The 20,483-nt window shown below is 36.8% G+C and overlaps 1 protein-coding gene across 2 annotated transcripts in view; it reads left to right on the forward strand.

The window, feature by feature from the left end:
• The window catches only part of RPAP3 (RNA polymerase II associated protein 3), a 36,230-nt gene extending 18,421 nt beyond the window's left edge, over positions 1-17,809 (forward strand). For both annotated transcript variants that reach the window (XM_003405735.4, XM_010596090.3), the window contains exons 10-17: positions 3,978-4,099; positions 6,986-7,056; positions 7,174-7,275; positions 11,342-11,580; positions 12,906-13,092; positions 14,042-14,139; positions 14,606-14,706; positions 17,525-17,809. In XM_003405735.4, the coding sequence (XP_003405783.1) occupies positions 3,978-4,099; positions 6,986-7,056; positions 7,174-7,275; positions 11,342-11,580; positions 12,906-13,092; positions 14,042-14,139; positions 14,606-14,706; positions 17,525-17,610 (1,006 nt within the window). In that variant the 3' untranslated portion in view covers positions 17,611-17,809. The remainder of the gene's footprint in view (positions 1-3,977; positions 4,100-6,985; positions 7,057-7,173; positions 7,276-11,341; positions 11,581-12,905; positions 13,093-14,041; positions 14,140-14,605; positions 14,707-17,524) is intronic.
• Positions 17,810-20,483: the final 2,674 nt, after the last annotated feature.

The raw sequence follows: 20,483 nt of genomic DNA on the forward strand, positions 1-20,483 counted from the left end.
CTTGATGAATGGTAAGAATAGTACTTCCTATGAGTAAGAGGCTACATCTATACTTATGAATCCTCTAATTTATTGGGCCAGTTTTATTGCTATAGTTGATCAGGTTAATAGAGTATGTTATAGCATGTTATTTAGGAGAGCATATTTTAAATTGAAAGAACTATGTGACTCTTACTTGTATCTTTTTCTAGTATGTCTGTTAGATTTCCGTTTGATAACAGCAGCTTTCTCCACTACTTGAGGTGGGTTATATTACCAGCTAGATGAAGATCATAAAAAGGAGCAACTTTTCAAACTTAAATAAGGTCCTACTTTAGGTAACCAGACTGTAGCTTGAGTTCCTCCAAACCATGTGTCAAATTAGGGCTGAAGAGATTGCGTGGTGGAGGCAGAGGTGATAACTAGCAGCATAGTCTCATCTGCCAGGTAGGGTAGCAGTAGAGATGAAGAAGAGATTTACTTAGGCCAAACAAAGTATCTGTAGGACGTGTTTTTTAGAGGTGATAGCCTAGGTGGTAGTTGACATCAGGGAGATCAGCAAGAGGCACTTGAGTTACAGTGAGCTGGCAAACTGTGGGAGTGCAGGCTGGTAGATGGGTATCTTCAGAGAGTCTGAACAGGTAGTAGGATATCAGAAATGGGGCCAGAAGTTTGAGGCAGGAATCTGAAGCGATTCGATCAAGGACAAATGTGAGTCCGATTCTTAAATGGAGTAAAACATGGATTTAGGCATAGGATAACAAGAAAGAGACCCAATTTTATTCGATATTAGATCTGGGGAACAGAGTTGAGAGTTGCTCACAAGAATCAAGTAGAATCTTTGTTGCTAGTACTGGAACCAGAGTAAGATGTAGTTTAGCAGAGGGTTCACTTCATGCTGATTAGGAATGGGATGGACATTAGAAATGGCGTAGAACTAGGGCAAGTACCTACCTGTAAGTTACAAGGAAAACAGGTTTAGGGGCTAAGGAGCTAGGCGAGGATTTACTGTTTTCTGTAATAGCCATCTTTATTACTTCTGTTCTTTTATTTATTTTTCTGCCATTTAAATAGTGTTTAGAGATTGGATTTTTCTGAATCCAGTTTACACTTTTAAGTATGTGTAAGGGATATTTAGTGATTTTAAAGGACTCTGGCCGAGTCTGTTGTCAGAGAATAAATCATCTTCTACCTATCTGAAACTTCAGATTTTTAGTATTTGGATTTTCTTCAAATGTACAGTAGAACATAGTTTTTGAATATATAATTAAAATGGCTTCCTTAACATTTGCCTTCTAAATTTTCTTTGAATTAGCATGCTTGGAAGTTTTCTGATTTACTTACGTATTCACCAAACATTTATGAACTCTAAAATGTGTCAGGTGGTTTGCTGGGCACCAGGGAAGGTATTAAGCATACAGATATTAGATACATAGTTGCTGTTTTTAAGAAACTTGAAGTTTAAAGGTAGAGAGAGAAAAGGAGACCAGTAATTATTAAAGTACACTGTGATAATGCCGGGGAGTACAGGGAGGGAAGAACATTGGTACAGGCTGAGTTCAGGTTGGGGGATTCATGAAGGCATCTTTAAGGAGTGTAGACTGAACTGAGATCTAAAGAAGGAATGGTATGAGTTAGTGGGGTGAGAAAACTGGTTGACCGTTCCAGTGGAAGTTACAGGCTTAGGAGTGGGGAAGTTCATGATACTCCGGGGAGGTGCCTGTGGTCTGTATTATGGCTGTTAATGCATGGATCAGTGGCAGATAGGAGGCACGACCCTGACTCTCTTTATCCTGAACATTGTGGGGGCCATGCAGGTATTTTGAATTGGAAAATTATGTAATTAGTCAAGTAGAAAATACATTGGTAGGGGAATGAACACACACACACGTGTGTACATACAGAAATATTCTTACTGAAAAGTTAATTAAAAAGTTGAAGGATGATTAAGTTCAGTAGAAATTTCATTTTGTTCATACGAGGCCTTGTTTTGAGGATAGGAAGGTGTCTTAGTTATCTAGTGTTGCTATAACACACACCACAAGTGGATGGCTTTAACAAACAAATTCATTCTCTCATAGTCTTGGAGGCTAGAAATCTTAATTCAGGGTACCAGTTCTAGGGGAAGGCTTTCTCTCTATGTCAGTTCTGGGGAAAGATCCTGGTCATCAATCTTCCGCTGGTCTAGGAGCTTCTCAGTGCAAGAACCCTGGGTCCAAAGGACGTTCTCTGTTCCCAGTGCTGCTTTCTTGGTGGCATGAGGATCCTATCTTCTCTGCTTCCCTGCTAGCTTCTCTCTTTTATATCTTGAAAGAGATTGACTCAAAATACAACCTAATCCTGTAGATTGAGTCCTGCCTCATTAATATAACTGCCTCTAATCCTGCCTCATTAACATCATGGAGGTAGGATTTACAACACATAGGAAAATCACATCAGATCGCAAAATGGTAGACAATCACACAATGCTGGGGATTATGACACACATTTTGGGAGACACAGTTCAATCTGTAACAGAGGGCATTCATTTTGGCACTGAGGAGAAGGTAATCACAGGATATATGTATATTTTAAGTCTTATTAGGAAACTTTTCTAGCTTTTGTTAAAGTCATATACTGTATTTTACACAAATAATGCAGGCCTTCCATGTTTGTTTGCTCAACCATACCCTTTACATGTTGCTGTAAAAAAAATTAGCAAAGCGTGCTTACAAAAATACCTGGGGGCAGAGGGTGCAGTTGGCAAACAAACGTCGAAGGTGTGCATTATTTTCGTAAAGATACGGTAAAATAAAGCCCATTTTCTATCATTTAGTTTTAATAAGACTTACCTTGTCATTTGTTTCCACTTTTTTTTTTTCTGAATTGTTTTAAAGCAAATAACAGACATTGTGACATTTAATCCCTGGAGAAAAGAGTATTTTCATAATGCACTATCACTATCACTCCTAATAAATTAATCATAATTCATTAAGGATGTTTTAATACATTGGAATGTCTCAAGTTGTTATTGTTTTAGTTTTAGCTCTTTTCCTTCAGTCTCTGTTATAGAGCAGTACCCAGTCCATCTGAATGATTGCCGGCTACCTGGCTGAGTAGCATTTATGAAAAGTGTCAGATGATATGCTGTCACATGCATGTTGTTAGTTGCTGTTGATTTTGACTTGTGGTGACCCCACGTGTACAGAGTAGAACTGCTCTATAGAGTTTGCGAGGCTGTGCCCTTTTGGAAGCAGATCACCAGGACTTAGTTCTGAGGTACGCCTGGGTGGGTTTGAATCGCCAGCCTTTCAGTTAGTAGTCCAGTGCTTAACCATGTGTGCCATGCAGAGACTCCCGTCACAGACATACTGAGTCCTAAATTTTGTGTGGGTTGTTTTTTCTCAAGGAGCCCTGGTAGTGAGTGCAGTTAGTTAAGCGCTTGACTGAAGTTCGAACCCACCAGCCATTCTGTGGGAGAAAGATGTGGCAGTCTGCTTCTGTAAAGATTTCAGCTTTGGAAACCCAAGGGACAGTTCTGCTCCGTCCTATAGGGTCGCTATGAATCAGAATCAACTTGACGGCAACACTGTTTGTTTTTCCTTAGGGTAAATATGCTATGGGTAAAGGTTAAGGAAGTTTTATTAGAAAAGTAATGTGAGTTAAAATTGTTAACCTAGCGTCTGTGCAAATTGAGGGCTGAAACGGAACTAGGCTGCCAGCAGCGATATTCTTTTATCTGTTCTACTCCTATATTACCATCATTAATTCTGTCCTTCTAATGGACTGTTTCCTGACTTTCCCTTAATCTGGAACCTTATCTGTTTTTACCACATAATTCCCAGTTTTGGTAACAATGAAAAATAAAAAAATGGTCCTTCCCCTCAAACAAAGATTTGGGAGTTGGTAATTGAAATTATATGTATGTATTTTTTTTTATTTTAAAGTAGAAACTCAGTTTATGAAGAAGTTTTTCTATAAGCTTCATTTTTTGTATTTGGTAATTTTATGTTCGATAGATATGAAGAAGCTGAAAAAGACTGCACGCAAGCTATTTTATTAGATGGCTCATATTCTAAAGCTTTTGCCAGAAGAGGAACTGCAAGAACATTTTTGGGAAAGCTAAGTGAAGCCAAACAAGGTATTTCTACTTGTGTTATAAAGCCCGTAGCAATACATTGTTATTATTTTTGCTTTAGGGATTAACTATCTTTTAAAGAAATTTTCAAAATGAGAAAAGAAACCTTTAATACCCATCTATTTACCACTTCTGGGGCTTTTCATTCCTTCATGAAGATGTGAGTTACCACATGGTATTTTTTTTTAATCTGAAGTCCTTTAACATTCCCTATAGTGCAGCTCTGTGGTGACAGATTCTCTCAATTTTTATCTGAAAATATCTTTATTTTGCCTTCACTTTTGAAGGATATTTTCACTAAATATAAAATTGTAGGTTGACATCCTTTTTCTTTCAGCACTTTAAAGATATTCCATTTTTTTCTGGCTTTATTGTTTCTAATGAAAAACTAGTGAGTGTTCTTACATCTTCTCTTGTGTGTAATGTCTTTTATTGTTGTTTACTTTTAAGATTTTCTCTTTCTCACTGATATTTCAGCAGTTTGGTTATGATGTACCTTGATGTGGTTTTCTTTGTAGTGTATTTTTTGGAGGCCTTGTGATTTTCTGAGTTTAAAGTTTTTATCAAATTTGGAAAATTTCTGGCCGTTACTTCCTTAAATATTTTTTTCTGAACTCCCTGCCGCTACCCCCCGGTTGGTGTTGGGATAGGACATCCTATTTTAGATTGGGAGAGAAGGGCTCTCTGAAGTGGTGATATTTAATCAGACCTTCTCAGGATTGAGAAGAACCCGAGGTAAAAAAAAAAAAGCTTGGTGCGTGTATTAGTTTCCTAGGGCTGCTGTAACAAAGTTCCATAAATTGGGTGCCTTAAAAAACAGAAATTTATTCTCTCACAGTTCTGGAGGCTCCAAGTCAAAATCAAGGTGTCAGCAGAGCTATGCTTTCTCTCAAGACTCTGGGGAAGAATTCTTTGCTTTTCTCTAGCTTCTGATGGTTGCCGGCAATCCTTGGCATTCCTTGGCTTGTGGCAGTATCACGCCAATCTCTGCCTCCATCATCACATGGCCTTCCTGTGTGTGTGTGTGTCTCCACATGGTCTTATAAGGATACCAGTCATTGGATTTAGGGGCCACCCTAACCCAAGTTGACTTTATCTTAATTATATCTGTAAAATGCTACTTCTAGATAAGGCCACATTCTAAGGCTCCAGATGGGCATAAATTTTGGGGGGACACTGTTCAATCCAGTATAGCATGTTGAAAGAGCTAAAAGAAAGCCAGTGTAGCTGGATCATAACAAGAAAGACTGGGGGTCTTAAGAGAAGAAGGTTGAGAAGTAGGCGGGGGCCAGGTTACGTAGCCCTTATTGGTTATATAGGACTCCCTGGGGGTGCAAACGGCTAACATGATCAGCTGCTAACTGAAAGGTTGAGGTTCAAGTCTACTCAGGTACCTTGGAAGAAAGGCCTGGCGATCTTCCAAAAAATCAGCCATTAAAAACCCAGTGGAGCGCAGTTCTACTCTGATGCACAAGGGGTCACCATGAGTTGGAGTTGACTCAATGGTAACTGTTTTATTGGTTTTGTGTGTTATTAAGGAACCACTTCTGGTTAGGAGTGTTGGAAACACTCAAGGTAGGTTAAGCAAAGGGGAGTTTATTAATTCACTTAACCAAATCATGGAGAGCTAGATGTGGAGCCATCCTTAGGAAAACCTGGATCCCAGAACTCACTCAAATTTCTGATTCCTTATTTTTCATCTTGACCTCTCTTAGTTTGTTGGTGTTACTCTCTCAGTCTTATCCAGTGTAGTGGCAGACATTGTTACTGGCAGCTTTGAGATAGTATTCTTAAGGCTCAGCACTCCAAGTAAGAAGAGAGCTTCCCACTTTCCTTATACAAAATCTTGGGAAAGGTCTCTGGTTAGTTTGGCTTGAAACAATCATGTTCCCTTTTCTGAGCCAGTCAGCTGTGGCCAGAGAATGGAAAACTCTTGTCTGGTCAGACCTGGATCATATGTTCACTGTGTGGCTGGGGTGGGGTACTGTGATTGGCAGAACCACATAGACTTGGGGCGTAGGGTAGTTTCTCAAAGGAATTAGAGGTTCTTTTCCTAGAAGAAGAAGAGGAAGGAATGTTGAGCAGTAAAAAACAACAAATGTTCACCACACAATGTTAAGGAGTTTGGATATTATTCTGAGAGTTGTTGTTCGTTGCTGTCTAGTTGATCCTGACTCATAGCAACTCCATAGAATAGGGTAGAACTGCCCCATAGTGTTTACTAGGCTGTAATCTTTACAGGGGCAGATCGCCAGGTCTTTCTCCTGCAGAGCCTCTGGGGTGGGTTTAAACTGCTGACCTTTTGGTTAGCAGCCGAGCGCTTAACCACTGTGTCACCAGAGCTCGTTATTCTAAGGGTACCAAAATCCATTGCCATCGAGTCAATTCTGACTCTTAGTGACCCGATAGTCCAGAGTAGAACAGCCCCATAGGGTTTCCAAGGAGTGGCTGGTGGATGCGAACTGCAGACCTTTTGGTTAGTAGTCAAGTTCTTAACCACTGCACCATAAAGGTAGTGGAAAGCAATTTTTTTTTTTTTTAATGTAGGAGAGTGTCGCTATTTGATTTACCTTTGTTGATGGTCACCTTAACTGCAGTGTGAAGAATGGTTTTGGAGGGGTTAGGAGTAGTGAGGTCTGGGTGTAGGGAACCAGTTAGAATGCGATTGCAGTAACTAGATGAGAGGTAATGCGATTAAACCAGAGTGATTATAGTAAAGATGGGGAGAAGTGCGTGAACTTAAGATCTAGTGAATTTAAGATCTATTTTAGAGACATAGGCAATGGTGCCTGGAGTCAGTTTGCACCAGGTTGGAAGAGCCAATATCATATCTTGAATTCCATAAAGTATTTTCATTACTTTATTATATTTTTTAAAAATTCACTTTAGATTTTGAAACTGTTTTACTTCTGGAACCTGGAAATAAGCAAGCAGTAACTGAACTTTGCAAAATTAAAAAGGTAATGTATTCTTTTCACTAAACTATTGGTTTACTTCCTGAAATATTAACACATTTATTTGTTACATAATTAACTTGAGAATATTTTGATAGTCATGATTCCGAATTTATTTTGAAGGAGTTAATTGAGAAAGGACACTGGGATGAAGTCTTCCTTGATTCTACACAAAGGCAAAACGTGATAAAACCCATTGAAAATCCACCTCATCTTGGATCAGCTGTAAGTATTGCACCTTTTTTTTCATTTTTTCCTTGCCATTGAAATATCAGTGTTATTAATATTTGGAAACAGACCGTTGAATTGCTAAGGCCATTTTTAGAACCTTTAAAAATACTGCCTAGGACAGAATAGAACAGGGGAAAATTCAGCTGTTAAGAGCTCTGGGGTAACTTTTTAAGTGACTGTTTTAGTTTAACATTATAAATTTAAATATTTCTACATATTTTTCTGATATTAAAGGAATCTGAGACATTTTTATATTTTACAGTAACTCAGTATTTTTATTTCCATTCTTTTCTGAGGCTGAGTTTGTATTATAATAGCTTTGCATCTTGTAGGGGGTTAGATCTAAAATTAGCACCTAAGGCAAAAATCTAGTGTAGGTAAAATTACCCTTAAAAAATACAGTGTGTGTTATTTTGGGTATAGCCTACTATTTCTCGTTAAAAAAAAAGTCCAACAAAGCCAGTTTTATTCTGCAATATTGGAACAGAAAGTACCTGGCACGAATTTAGCAGTTTGGTTTTTGCTGAACCTTTACAGTTCAGTTCATTTCAGTCAAATATATGTATGATGTGACTCTATTGTAATTTTTAACGTTTACGTAATTATTTCGTATGTAAATAATGAAATAAAAAATACATACAGAAAAGTACTTAAGACATAAGATTTAAAGAATAATTGAAACGTGAACACCCATGAAACCACCAACCGGGTCAGAAAATTGAATGGCATCCGCCTCCCAAAATCTTCTTGTGTGCCCCTCACTGATCATGATCTTCTCCCTGCCCCCTAGAAGTAACTGTTACGCATGGATGATGCTTTGGTAGAAATAACACTTTTATAGGGAAGTCAGGGCAGGTATTTTTATCCTCCTTTTACAAAGGAACAGAGTGAGGCAAAACAAAGTTTGTGTTTTGCCAAGTCATATTTGAGGTAGGTGACATAGAGAACCATGATTCTGTTTTTGGTTTAATTTAATACTTCTTCCAGTGTTCTTTTTGTGACCTTATTCTTAAAATTTTTTTTTTTTTTTTTTTGAACAACACTGGTTTTCATGCACCAGGCATAAAATCTAGTTGCTTTCATACGTTATATTCATTTTTATACATGACATTCATTTGCTATTATTCTGTTCTTTTCAGTAAAGCTGACTAACTAAATGTTCAGTTAAATGTGGGATTTATAGTTTTACATCTAAGTAAGACTTTCTCACAAAAATTAATTCTGAAGTTTAAAAAAGCCTTTGTCAGACTTTTCTGTCTGTAATTACATGTCGTAAATCAAATTATCTGTATATGTAATGTCCCATGGTTAATATACCTGAAGCATCATCAGGTTCTTTTCTCCTTTAGTTGAAAAAACAATTTATACCAGTAGTTGTGAAAATGAAGTGTGAATTTAAATCTTTTGTGACGATATCTCAGAACAAAACAAAACACCTCTATGAAATGAGAGCATTTACCTGGGAATAAACCATTCTGTAATATGTTCCAACACAAATAAAATCAGTGTCTTAGTGGGAAAGGAAAAAAATTAAAATTGCTCTTTTTGTGTAATAGGTCTCCGTGATAAACATGTGAGCATTATTTAAAAAAAATAGAAGGCAGGTTGTTTGGCCTAATGCCTTGGAAACTTGCCACTTTATAAGCTTTGAAATCTTTGGCAAGTTACCTAACCCCTGTATGTTCCTCAGCTTTTCTCCTTAAGTTGAGAATAACTCACAGGTTAGTTTGGATCAAAGAAAATAACATCCTTAAATGTTAAGGCAATTTCAGGTGGAACAAATATTAGTTTCTTTTTCGGTAACATATTTGTGAGACCACCTGGTCACTAGAGAGTGTGGTCAGGTAAAAAAGGAAGGCCACAGGAAGTGGGGAGAGGGCTAGGGTAATTTACTCAAGTGAGAGGCTGTCATCTATACTGCAAGGGCTGACAGCTTGGAAACAAACCTCTAGAGAGTGTGATTGGGTTGAGGCAGGAGAGCAGAGATGTACATCAGTTGGGGTCTGGGATTCTTGGTTAGAGTGGTGGTCAGTTAAAGTTTTTTTCTGATACATTTTCCTCTGCTTTTATTTTATTTTCATTTTTCTGTCTCTCCATGTCAGAACTTGATCTTTTTACTTGGTTCTGTTCTTTCTTTCTCTTCCTGTTTATGTTCATTATTCTCATATGCTCATAATACAGAGCTAAATAAAATTTTATGTTTCTGAGTCTTAATTTTTAAAAGAGAGTTGAGGCTTTTGAATTTTTTAAATCCTTTTTATAATGATATCTTTTGTGTTTTACCAGTACCTCCCACCCCTCCAGTCCCACCTAACTATCATCAGTGGCCCTCAGCCACTTAGTACCCACTAGTCTACACTTAACAGAGACTGTCTCTTAAGAAATTCATTAATTAGGATCATGTTTACACATCTGTTGTCAATGAGGAATTTAGTTTTAAATGGGGCCACTTTGATTTAGTTCTGTAACTACTGCCTGTCAGAATTTATAGTTTTAGGTAAAACCCTAATATGTGTTCATTCTCAGTATCTTGATAGAAAACAATTGCTGATGGTAGTTCTCAACAAAGTAAAGGCCTTAACGTGATTGCCATTTAGAGCTGCCGAAAGGACTCTGGTAACAAATTTGCTAATAGCTTTTTAATTTGTTCATTTGTCCAGTAATACTCAATTTTTGCCTTAAATCTTAGCTGTGTTAATAGAATGTCTGATTTTTTGACATTGAATTTAGTGTATATGTCAAAAGTTTCTGTACAACTTTCTCATGTATAATTCAAGTGTACTGTTGGAATGAACCCTTGGAGTATATTGAAGAAAGTTCCTGTGTTTTTAAAATTTAAACTTCAAAAATATACAGAGTAGAAAAAAAGAGTTCCCATTTTGTCATGTAACTGCAGCTATTACCAATATTTTGCAAGTTTTGGAAGGAGGTTTTCTTTAGCTGTTTGATTTTCAGTACCCCTGTGGAACGATAGCTCCCTGAGTGTCATTTCTGTTTGTGTGGTATAATAATAGAGTTAAAGATACTGGTATATTTTGTTAAAAATGAAAGAGTCTGTATATACATTTATGAAGAAATCGAAAATATTTGACATTTGAAATGATTGAAATAAACCTGTTGCCATCAAGTTGGTTCTGACTCATAGGGACCCTATAGGACAGAGTAAAACTGCCCCATAGGGCTTCCAGGGCATAGCTGGTAGATTCAGACTGCCAACCTTTTGGTTAGCAGCCAGGTTCTTAACCAGTGGGCCACCAGGGCTTCAGTGACTGAATAGTGAATGCCATTTTTTTTTTTCTGTATTAAATTGAAAAACCATTATGTTTCCTCAAAAATTCTACGAAAACTTTTCAAAAACTCTTAACAATCTTGTGAACAGTATTTGATAAATCTTTGGTCCTGGACTGTTTTTATCCAGCTGCTACACGTTCAGAGTTCTAATGTTAGTCTGTGTCATACACAATGCAGGCTATCTCCTGGGCTTGTTCTGCTTACCTCCAGTTGGCCTACCATACTGCTGTTATTGGCCGTTTTTTTTTTTTCCTGGTTTATGGTCTTCGGGATAAAATCCAGGCTTCTTGACATGACACACAAATCCCTTTGTAAGCTTTCAGGCTTTGTCTCCCACCACTGCTCCTCTTGCGCCAGCCCCACTGGTCTTTTTCCCTTTTCACTGCCCATGCCTTACCCTTCCACATTGCTATTGTCTAGTGCTTTTTCTGGGAGGGCTTCCCCGATGCTGATGTTTATCTTCCCTTTTCTGTGCTCTCTTAACATTCTGTGTTTTCACCTTTTATTGTATATGTCCCATTGCTTTGTAATTATTCATATATACACATCTCTCTTCCCATTTAGACTCTTGAGGGTAGATGCTATGCGTGACTTTTTACTCTTGGTATTCTTAGACAGACTATGACAGCTAAGTCTTTCTATCCACCAAATTGAATTTACTTATAACTGGGATAGTGACTGTGAGAACACTGGAATCTTTTAACTTGTGACCCTTATATATGAACCCTTTAACATGTTGATTTAAAGAATTGACTTTTAATTGTTTTAGAAGCCACTGAAGAAGGTTGTTATTGAAGAAACCGGTAACTTGATAGAGACAATTGATGTGCCAGATATCACTACTGCTGCTGCTCCAGAGAGTAATCCTCCTAACCCAGCAAATGCAATAGCAGCCACAGGCACTGCGAGTAAGAAGAATTCCAGCCAGGATGACCTTTTGCCCACAAGTGATATTCCAAGAGCAAAAGTTTTGAAAATAGAAGAAATCAGTAATACTTCAGCCCTGCAGTGAGTAGAACTATTCCTCTTTGATGATCATCTAGAATGGGATGAGTCTACTAGAAAGTTGATATTACTGATAAACTTAGGGTTTTTACTCATCACTATCATTTTTTGAACTGCCCAACTTCAAGTTCTAGTTTCTCTTTTTTATTCATATTTAAGGTGAGAGAGATTTTGCTTAAGGATGACCAGCCCTATGTCACTCTTCCTTTACCATAATGGGGACTTAGGAATCAGTGTCTTGAACAAATTGGTTCCATTCATTTCCTTTTTTAGGACTTTAGCATATATGTTTCACTTTTTAATTCATCAAAATAATTTTAATTTTTAAAAGAAAGTTTCATAAAAAGGTAGACTGGCCTTACAATTATTCCAGCCATTAAAATTTATTTGTTTGGAATTTTTAAAAGTAGTCATGTGCATTTCTTTAATGATGAGAATATAGAGGGAGGATATAGGCTAATTAGGTTTATTTTTGGATGTTGAAACTTTATTCATATATTTTTTAAATTTATTTTTGTTGTTGAAAGAACACACAGCAGAACATACACAATTCAACAATTTCTACATGTACATCACATTCTTCAAGTTGTGCGACCCTCCTTTTCCCATTTGTGTATTCTTGCATTTTCTCTTAAAAGACCTTTTAACTGTACCTAGCAATTAAATAAAATTAATTAAAAGTTTGCTTTTTCTTTTACTTTGAACGTTAGCAGTAGTTCTAATTAAAGCATGTGAATTGTGGGAAGGCACTCGATGGGCAGCTCTTTTTTAAGGGGGAAGAAAGCATTTCTTTCTTCTTGGAATGTCTTCCTTGAAATTGTGAATTCAGATTTCTGAAAGGCTGAGTCGTGAGTATATGTGATGTAGTAATGCAGCATATAGAAATGGTGTGCCCAAGAGACGGCCTAGCTGTCGCCCAACCCATGAGGATAGTTCTTATTACATAGCCAGCATGTGGAAGTTTGCAAAGGCATAATCTGTTTTGCCAAAGAGTGGTGAAAGAGTTTTCTACTTGTAGAATGTAAATCAAACCCAAACCAAACCCAGTGCTGTCGAGTTGATTCCGACTCATAGCGACCCTATAGGACAGAGTAGAACTGCCCCATAGAGTTTCCAAGGAGCCCCTGGCGGATTTGAACTGTGCTGACCCTTTGATTAGCAGCCATAGCACTTAACACTACGCCGCCAGGGTTTCCTGAATGTAAATAGGTGATATAATATTAATAAAGTCAGAAAAGTTTTAAAATCTGTATTGTTTCCTTGTATGAGCTTTGACTATTTGTGATTATTTTCTGATTGTTTGACTAATGCCTCTGAAATATTTTTAGACCTCAAGCCAGTTTGAAACAAGATGTATGTCAGTCTTTCAGTGAGAAGATCTCCACAGAGGTAGAAAAAGCACCTGCTCAGTTTATTACAACTGTTCTTCCTCCAGTTCCTGCGAACTCATTCCAGCTTGAATCTGATTTCAGACAACTGAAAAGTTCTCCAGATATGCTGTATCAGTATTTAAAGGTAAGAGTGAGGACATTAGTAGTTACATTGTAAGGAGAAGGTCAAACAACTTTTTTTTTTGTCAACTATATAATAATAGTGGGAGAAAGATGTGATGACAGCCTTGGAAGCCCTATGGGGCAGTTCTGCTCTGCCCTATAGACTGAGTCAGAATTGACTTGATGGCTGTGGGTTTGGTTTTGGTATAGCGATAGTGCTGTATTTGCTTTTGTATGACTGTAAGATGCTTTTATCCCTTGCCTAACACATACATCACCCCAGCCAGAGCGTTTTTATGGTTTGCAACCAGGGAACCTCAATGGTCTCCTTGAGAAATATGTTCTGTGTTAAATTCTGTTGTCTAAAATAACTTAATCTAATTTCATCTATAATAATTTAAGCTTAATTTAATCCTTCATCCTTTGAAATGGGGAAGGGAAGCTAAAATACATTGAGTATCTTCTGTGTGCTAAGCAGTGCTTCCAATATTTAGACAGTCATTCTCCTGAAAATGAGCTTTATTTGCTCTAAGAAAAAGAATCAAATCATAGGAAATTTAGCAAATAGTGGATTAGTATTGTCTTTTTTAAGTGTAATGATAGTCATAATTCCTTATAATTATGTAGTGTATAACTACTTCCAAAGGTAGTTATGTTCTTTTTTTTTTTTTAACTTCTGGTTATTTTTATTGCTCTTTGGGAGCTGACTCAAGCCCCCTGTCCCTCTTAAGGTGGTGTACATCTCTTCTGTTCATGAGATTTTTGTCTGGCTTGAACAGAGTGATTATCTTGCTTTCATTCTTTTATCCTGCTTGAATTTTAGTGTGACTCCATTATTATTCGTAAAGTACTAACGTTGTTGTACGATAGTAATTCTTTACTATTTTTACCTAAGTAATTACTACATAATTAATTTTGATACGCGAATGTTTCCATAATTTAATTTTCTAACTCTTTATATTTCTCCCAAGCAAATTGAACCATCCTTGTATCCTAAGTTGTTCCAGAAAAATCTAGATCCAGATGTATTCAATCAGATCATTAAAATTCTGCATGACTTTTACATTGAGTAAGTTGAAATTTTTTAGTTATACTCTTATATCGTAATGCTATGCTATTTCCAGGGATTTGAGAAATGTGTATTACCTTTGGTATCATGTTAAAATGTCTTGTATGTAGCAACGTTAGCTTTCTAGTCGATTTTATTGTTGCAGAAGTTGTGAAGAAATGCAAACAAAGGGAAATGGTTAAGTGGGAGGAAAAAGGGCGTTTAAATTTTTTTTGTAGAGAAAGGTGGGGTATGAAAGTGACAAGTATAATAGCAGATTAGTAACTTCTTTGCTAAACCCTCATTTAAGAATATTATAAATTCTTCAATTGACTTGATAAATATCTTTATTTGGGAACTTAAAATATAGGCAGTCTCTAAGAAAAAAAGGTTATAACTGTTTACCTTATTTATACATAATTAGAAATGTAATGGTAAAGAGAATTAAATAAGCTACCTTTAATTGTTTATATTTGGATTATTTCAGGAAAGAGAACCCATCACTCATCTTTGAAATCTTACAGAGACTTTCTGAACTGAAAAGGTTTGATATGGCAGTGATGTTTATGTCAGAACCTGAAAAAAAAAGTAAGTTCCAAGAAAGGAAGTTTATTAGTTTCCTAGAGCTGCTGTAACAAAGTGCCACAAATTAGGTGGCTTATAAGGACAGAGACATACTGTCTCACAGTTCTGGAGGCTAGGAGTCCAAAATCAGGATGTTGGTGTTGATTCCTTCTGAGGGCTCTAGGGAGAATCTATGCCGTGCTTCTCTCCTAACTTCTGGTGATGGCCGATGATCCGTGGCATTCGTGAGCTTATACTTGTATCACTCCAAGTCTCTGCCTCTGTCTTCACATGGCCATCTTCCCTCTGTTATCTCTAAGGCCCTTGTCTCATAAGGACACCATTCATCCTGGATTAGGACTCACCCTGTTGTAGCAAGACCTCATGTTAACTTATCACAATTTCAAAGACCCTGTTTCCAAGTAAGGTCATGCTCACAGGTGCCAAGCGTTAGGACTTCAGCATATCTCTTTGGGGAGTGCAATTTAATCTCTGACAGAAAGCTTTTCCATGTCTCATTATTCTTGCATGTTCCTTTATTTATTCAATGAATTGTAGCAAATACTTTTTGAATGTTACTATGTACAGGTGTTCTAATTAAAATTAATTTTTTAAATCCTGACAACAGTATTATGAGGTATAGGTACTATTATTATCCTCCTTGTTTTACAAATGGGGAAACTGAGGTACAGAGAAGTTAAGGAACTTGCGCAAGGTCACATAGGTAGGAAGTCAGACCCAGAATTTGAACTGAGGCAGTCTGACTCCATAGCTTGTGCTTTTCTACTTGAAAATGCAGTGATAGCGTAATGGTTGAGTTGGAACATGAAATGAGTCCCTGCCACAGGAGCATATAATAGGGCGGGGTTGTTGGGGAGGTCTAACTCATTCTGAGAGACCATAGTTAACTTCCTTGAGTTAGCCTGATTGAAATGGAAACCTCGGATAAAACCAGCAATCACTTCGACAATCGGAGAGCTCTTACGCATTCTGAGAGGTCATAGTTAACTTCCTTGAGCTAGCCTGACTGAAATCGAAACCTCAAGGAAGAGCAGAAATCTGAAATCGAAACCTCAAAGAGCGGGAGTCACTTAGGTGAAGGAGGGTTGTGGAGTTTTAGACTGAGGGAATGAGTTGCAGGGCAGTAAAGAGCAGACTGAGCTCAACATGTTACAGGCAGTGCATGTGGCTGAATCGTAGAGTCAAGCCAGGAAGAGTGGTGGGCCAGAAGAAATATGTCTTTTGTTTATCTTCATATTGGTGTTTGGCTTAAAGAGTCAGTTTTGGGTAAGTGTAATTTAAGTAAAACCAAACTATGCAGAAACTTCAGTTACTCAGAGTTTCGGGTATACAGGAAAAAGAGAAAAATCATTAGAATATAAGAGTGATTGAGTGAGTGATTCTGAATCATTAAGAAAGATATTCTTTACATTGTACTTAGGGAAGTGGACATGTAATTTAGAGATTTTTTAAATAGGGTTTAAACCTAAAGAAGTTTCTGCTTTATCTTAGTTAAGGAAAAACATTCCCCAAAATCCCTGAGAAATACTACTTCCTACTAGTACTCTGACTTCTAACCACTTTTTTGGCTCACTCTGCCCCTCCACACTGGCCTTATTTTGTTAGTATTCCAAACTGCCTGACTGTTTTGGCTTCAGGGGCTTTGCGTTTGGTTGTTCCCTTAGTTTAGAATATCTTCCCTCATTGCTTCCTCACTTCATTCTGTTTTTCCTTGTCACCACTTCAGCCTCCTCTCCTTACCACCCCTAGTGAAAATAACTGCCAGCCTCTTCTCCCATCACCATCTGTCTTCTTACTTTGCCTTGTTTTCATAGCACCTGACTAGGTAACAGTGTTCATGTATTTGTTTATCTGTTATTTCTCTCTCCCTAATAGGAATGCAAGCTCCATGAGAGCAAGGATTTTGCCCACCTTGTTGACTAGTATTCCCAGAGCTAGGACAGTGCTTAGTGCATGATAAGTTCTGAGTATAAAAGTATTGAGTGAATGAATGACTTTCTGGCCACTGTAATGGGTAAGTTCCAGGTGTATGCAGAAGAATATGAGTTAGGTTTTCATACTGGCCTACCATTGTGTCACCACTGTAAGTTAAACATGGAAAGCGCTTAGAATGGTTCCTGGCATATAACTAAGCATTCAGTAAGTATCAGCTATTGTTATCTTTTACTATAGTCATTATTAGTAAAAACTCTTAGCTAGTTTTAATGTTGAAAAACCTATGAACTATAACAGTATTTTCCAGAATGTTGACTATGGACCAGTCAGTGGTATGAAAGATGATTTTATATTATTCCTAGACAAACCTTTTCATAACTTTTAATATATATTTTATGACATATCATAAAAATATGTATCACCAGGCCATCAAACATGGGATTGTGTAGATACTATTGCTAATTTTCAGTTTATGGTAGCAATAGAATTTTCTTTTAAAATAAAATTTAAGTTCAAGGTTTAAAGCCAATTAAAAAGTTAATTGAAATAAAAATATTAAAAGTACATTTGTTACACAGGGCAAAATTTTTGAAGTAGCATAGAATGAGTTAAATTCAGTCTGTAAAATTAATGTCACTCAGGATGTAGGGGAAATTTTATACTTCTAAAGCAAAATATTCTGGTAAGAAACGTCATTGGATTGCTGTGTAATATTCCATTCTAATGTTGGCTTTTAAATATCTGAATTAGAATTTATAAATAATTCTAATGATTATCCCTTTAAAATGTAAAAAGTTCTTACTTTACAGGTTAGAGTACCACTTTGTATTTGCTTGTTTTCCTTAGTTTAAAAATGGAGATTAAAATGAATTTTTTTTTTTTTCAGTTGCACATGTATTGTTCAATCACATAGACAAATCAGGATTGAAAGATAAGTCTGTTGAAGAGCTCAAGAAAAGATACGGTGGTTGATTTCCATTTTTACTGAAATTATTGTCTTCGACTTTCATATGTAAATTGTTTTTTCTACTGAAAATAAAGTGTTTTGCTTTTTTAAAAAAGGACTATCTTTGGACATAAGTATAGAGTGGATTGTGATTTCACCAGTGAGAAATGTACTCAAGTGAACTATTTATAAATCTTTTTGTGAAAATAAAATATATAAATAATGTTTATATGTGAGAATTGGCATTTTATAAGTAATTTTAAATGTTTAATTTGCATAGCCTTCACTGCCCCACAAATGTGATTATTTTTATATTTTCATGAATTTTTGTAACTACATGGAAAGGCTGCTATATTAGCATACGAATAAATTATTTTGTATAGAGGACTTAAGAACATAACAATATTGTTTCTTTATATAGTTTTTTAGTATTGGGCCAATCCACCAACATAAAATTATTGAGTTGCAAGATATTTACTGTTTGTATTAAGAGGAGACCTTTAGCTACACTTTTAAAGTAGGTCAGCTGAAGAGTCACAGCTTCCTTAAATCTTAGTGTAAGTTTTTTTCCTCATGATATCCATGTTATGTGTCAACTAAAGACAAGTAACCTAAAGCAAATCGTAGAAAAAAGTAGAGATCTTTATAAGTAGTAATTAGCATGTCATAGCGCTATGAGTTGGTAATCGACTCAATGGAAGTGGTTTTTGGTTTTAATTAGCATGTAGTTTGTGGGTATGTGTTGCATGTGAGGTGGGGGCCTTTAAGTGTCTTGAAAGCAGGGATGATATCCTGCTCATCTTTGTATTCTGCACAGTATGTTGCACAGCCCTTTGCACATAGATGCTTAGTATTTAATACTTAAAAAATTTAATTGAATTTCACATCAGAAATTCTATTGAGTAAATGTTCAAAGTAGCAACCGAGCATATTTTGGGCATCCTGTAAATGTTGGTAAAATCACTTAATTTTAGACACTTGGGTTGCTGTGTCTCAGAATTGACTCAGTGGCAGTGGGCTATCCAGTTTAAAAAAAATAGTAAGGTCACATCCTATAGTTAGCCATATCAAGGAGACAGTCAAATATAAGACCTTATTTTATATGTTGGTAATTTTTATTGCCATCGTACATGTTATTATGCTTACAAATTGCTTAAGAATAATCATAATCTATTTACAAGGATGATTTCCTTGTCGTTGCTGTTAGGGGCTGTAGAGTTGGTTCCGACTCACAGCTGCCGTACGTACATCAGAGCAAAATGCTGCCCAGTCCTACGCCGTCCAAACAGTTGTTGTTATGCTTGATCCCATTGTTGTAGCCACTGTGTTAATCCATCTCATTGAGGGTCTTCCTCTTTTTCATTGACCCTCTACTTTACTGAGCATGATGTCCTTCTCCAGGCGCTGGTCCTTCCTGATAACATCCTCAAAGTACGTGAGATGAAGTCTTAACCATCCTTGCTTCTAAGGAGCATTCTGATTGTACTTCTTCCAAGATAGATTTGTTTGTTCTTCTGGCAGTCCATGGTGTATTCAGTATTCTTTGCCAACACCACAATTCAAAGGCATCAATTCTTCAGTCTTACTTATTCATTGTCCGGCTTTCCCATGCATAGGAGGCAGTTGAAAATACCATGGCTTGGGGCAAGTTCACCTTACTCCTCAAAGTGACATCTTTGCTTTTTTAACACTTTAAAGAGGTCTTTTGCAGAGGATTTGCCCAATGCAGTGCATCTTTTGGTTCTTGACTACTGTGTCCATGGGCGTTAATTGTGGATCCAAGTAAAAGGCAATCCTTGGCAACTTTATATTTTTTCCATTTATTATGTTGCGTATTGGTCCCATTGTGAGGATTTTTGTTTTCTTTATGTTGAAGTGCAGTCCATGCTGAAGGGTATAGTCTTTGATCTACATCAGTAAGTGCTTCGAGTCCTCTTCACTTTCAGCAAGCAAGGTTGTGTCATCTGCTATCACAGGTTTATGCATGAGTCGTCCTTCAATCCTGATCCTGCATTCTTCTTCATGTAGTCCAACTTCTCAGATTATTTGCTCAGCATACAGACTGAATAAGTATGGGAAAGGATACAACCCTGGTACATACCTTTGCTGATTTTAAACCCCTCAGTGTTTCCTCGTTCCGTTCGTATGACTGCCTCTTGATCTATGTACAGGTTCCTCAAGAGCACAATTAAGTGTTCTGGAATTTCCATTCTTTGCAGTGTTATCCATAATTTGTTTTGATCCACACAGTCGAATGCCTTTACATAGTCAATAAAACATAGGTAAATATCGCTTTATGGTTTATTTCCTTAGTTCCTGGTAGAACTATTTTGAATAAGCTTATTATTGAGATGATGATAATTAGAGTAAAATTTAACATTCATTGCTAAATATCTTATGATACAATTACAAGCAATGAAATTTAGTCTTTTATATATAGCACATAGTTGTATTTTTCTCAAGTCATTAGTAAGAAGTTGAAACGTCGAAAGCATTCTACAGGCAAAAAGGTTTTCACGTACGGTCAGTCCCTGGGTTACAAACATCAGAAAACTGTACTTGCCCTTTAATGTTACGTAAATTTGCTCTCACTTTGAAACCATTGAACTAACCCCTGCTTGCAACAAATTCTTTATCACAATCACCTTCACTTGTTGCACGTGCAACTTTCACATGATTGAAAAGGCTTCAAGCCTTTTCTTACACTAAGGCTAAATCAGAACCGTATGCATCTGCTCTGACTTGACTACAAATTCAACTTAAAGACTCGGGAACTGCCTGTGTATTCTTTTGTGATCCTTAGCAGAAACTTGTGGTCAGGGTAGGTAGTCTTACTGCCATTTTTAAGCTCAGAGAAGGAGGCTCGGAGTAAGTACATGATTGTTCAGCTAAAAAACAG

The sequence above is a fragment of the Loxodonta africana genome, chromosome 4 (genome assembly GCF_030014295.1).
Source record: "Loxodonta africana isolate mLoxAfr1 chromosome 4, mLoxAfr1.hap2, whole genome shotgun sequence".
Lineage (NCBI taxonomy): Eukaryota > Metazoa > Chordata > Mammalia > Proboscidea > Elephantidae > Loxodonta > Loxodonta africana.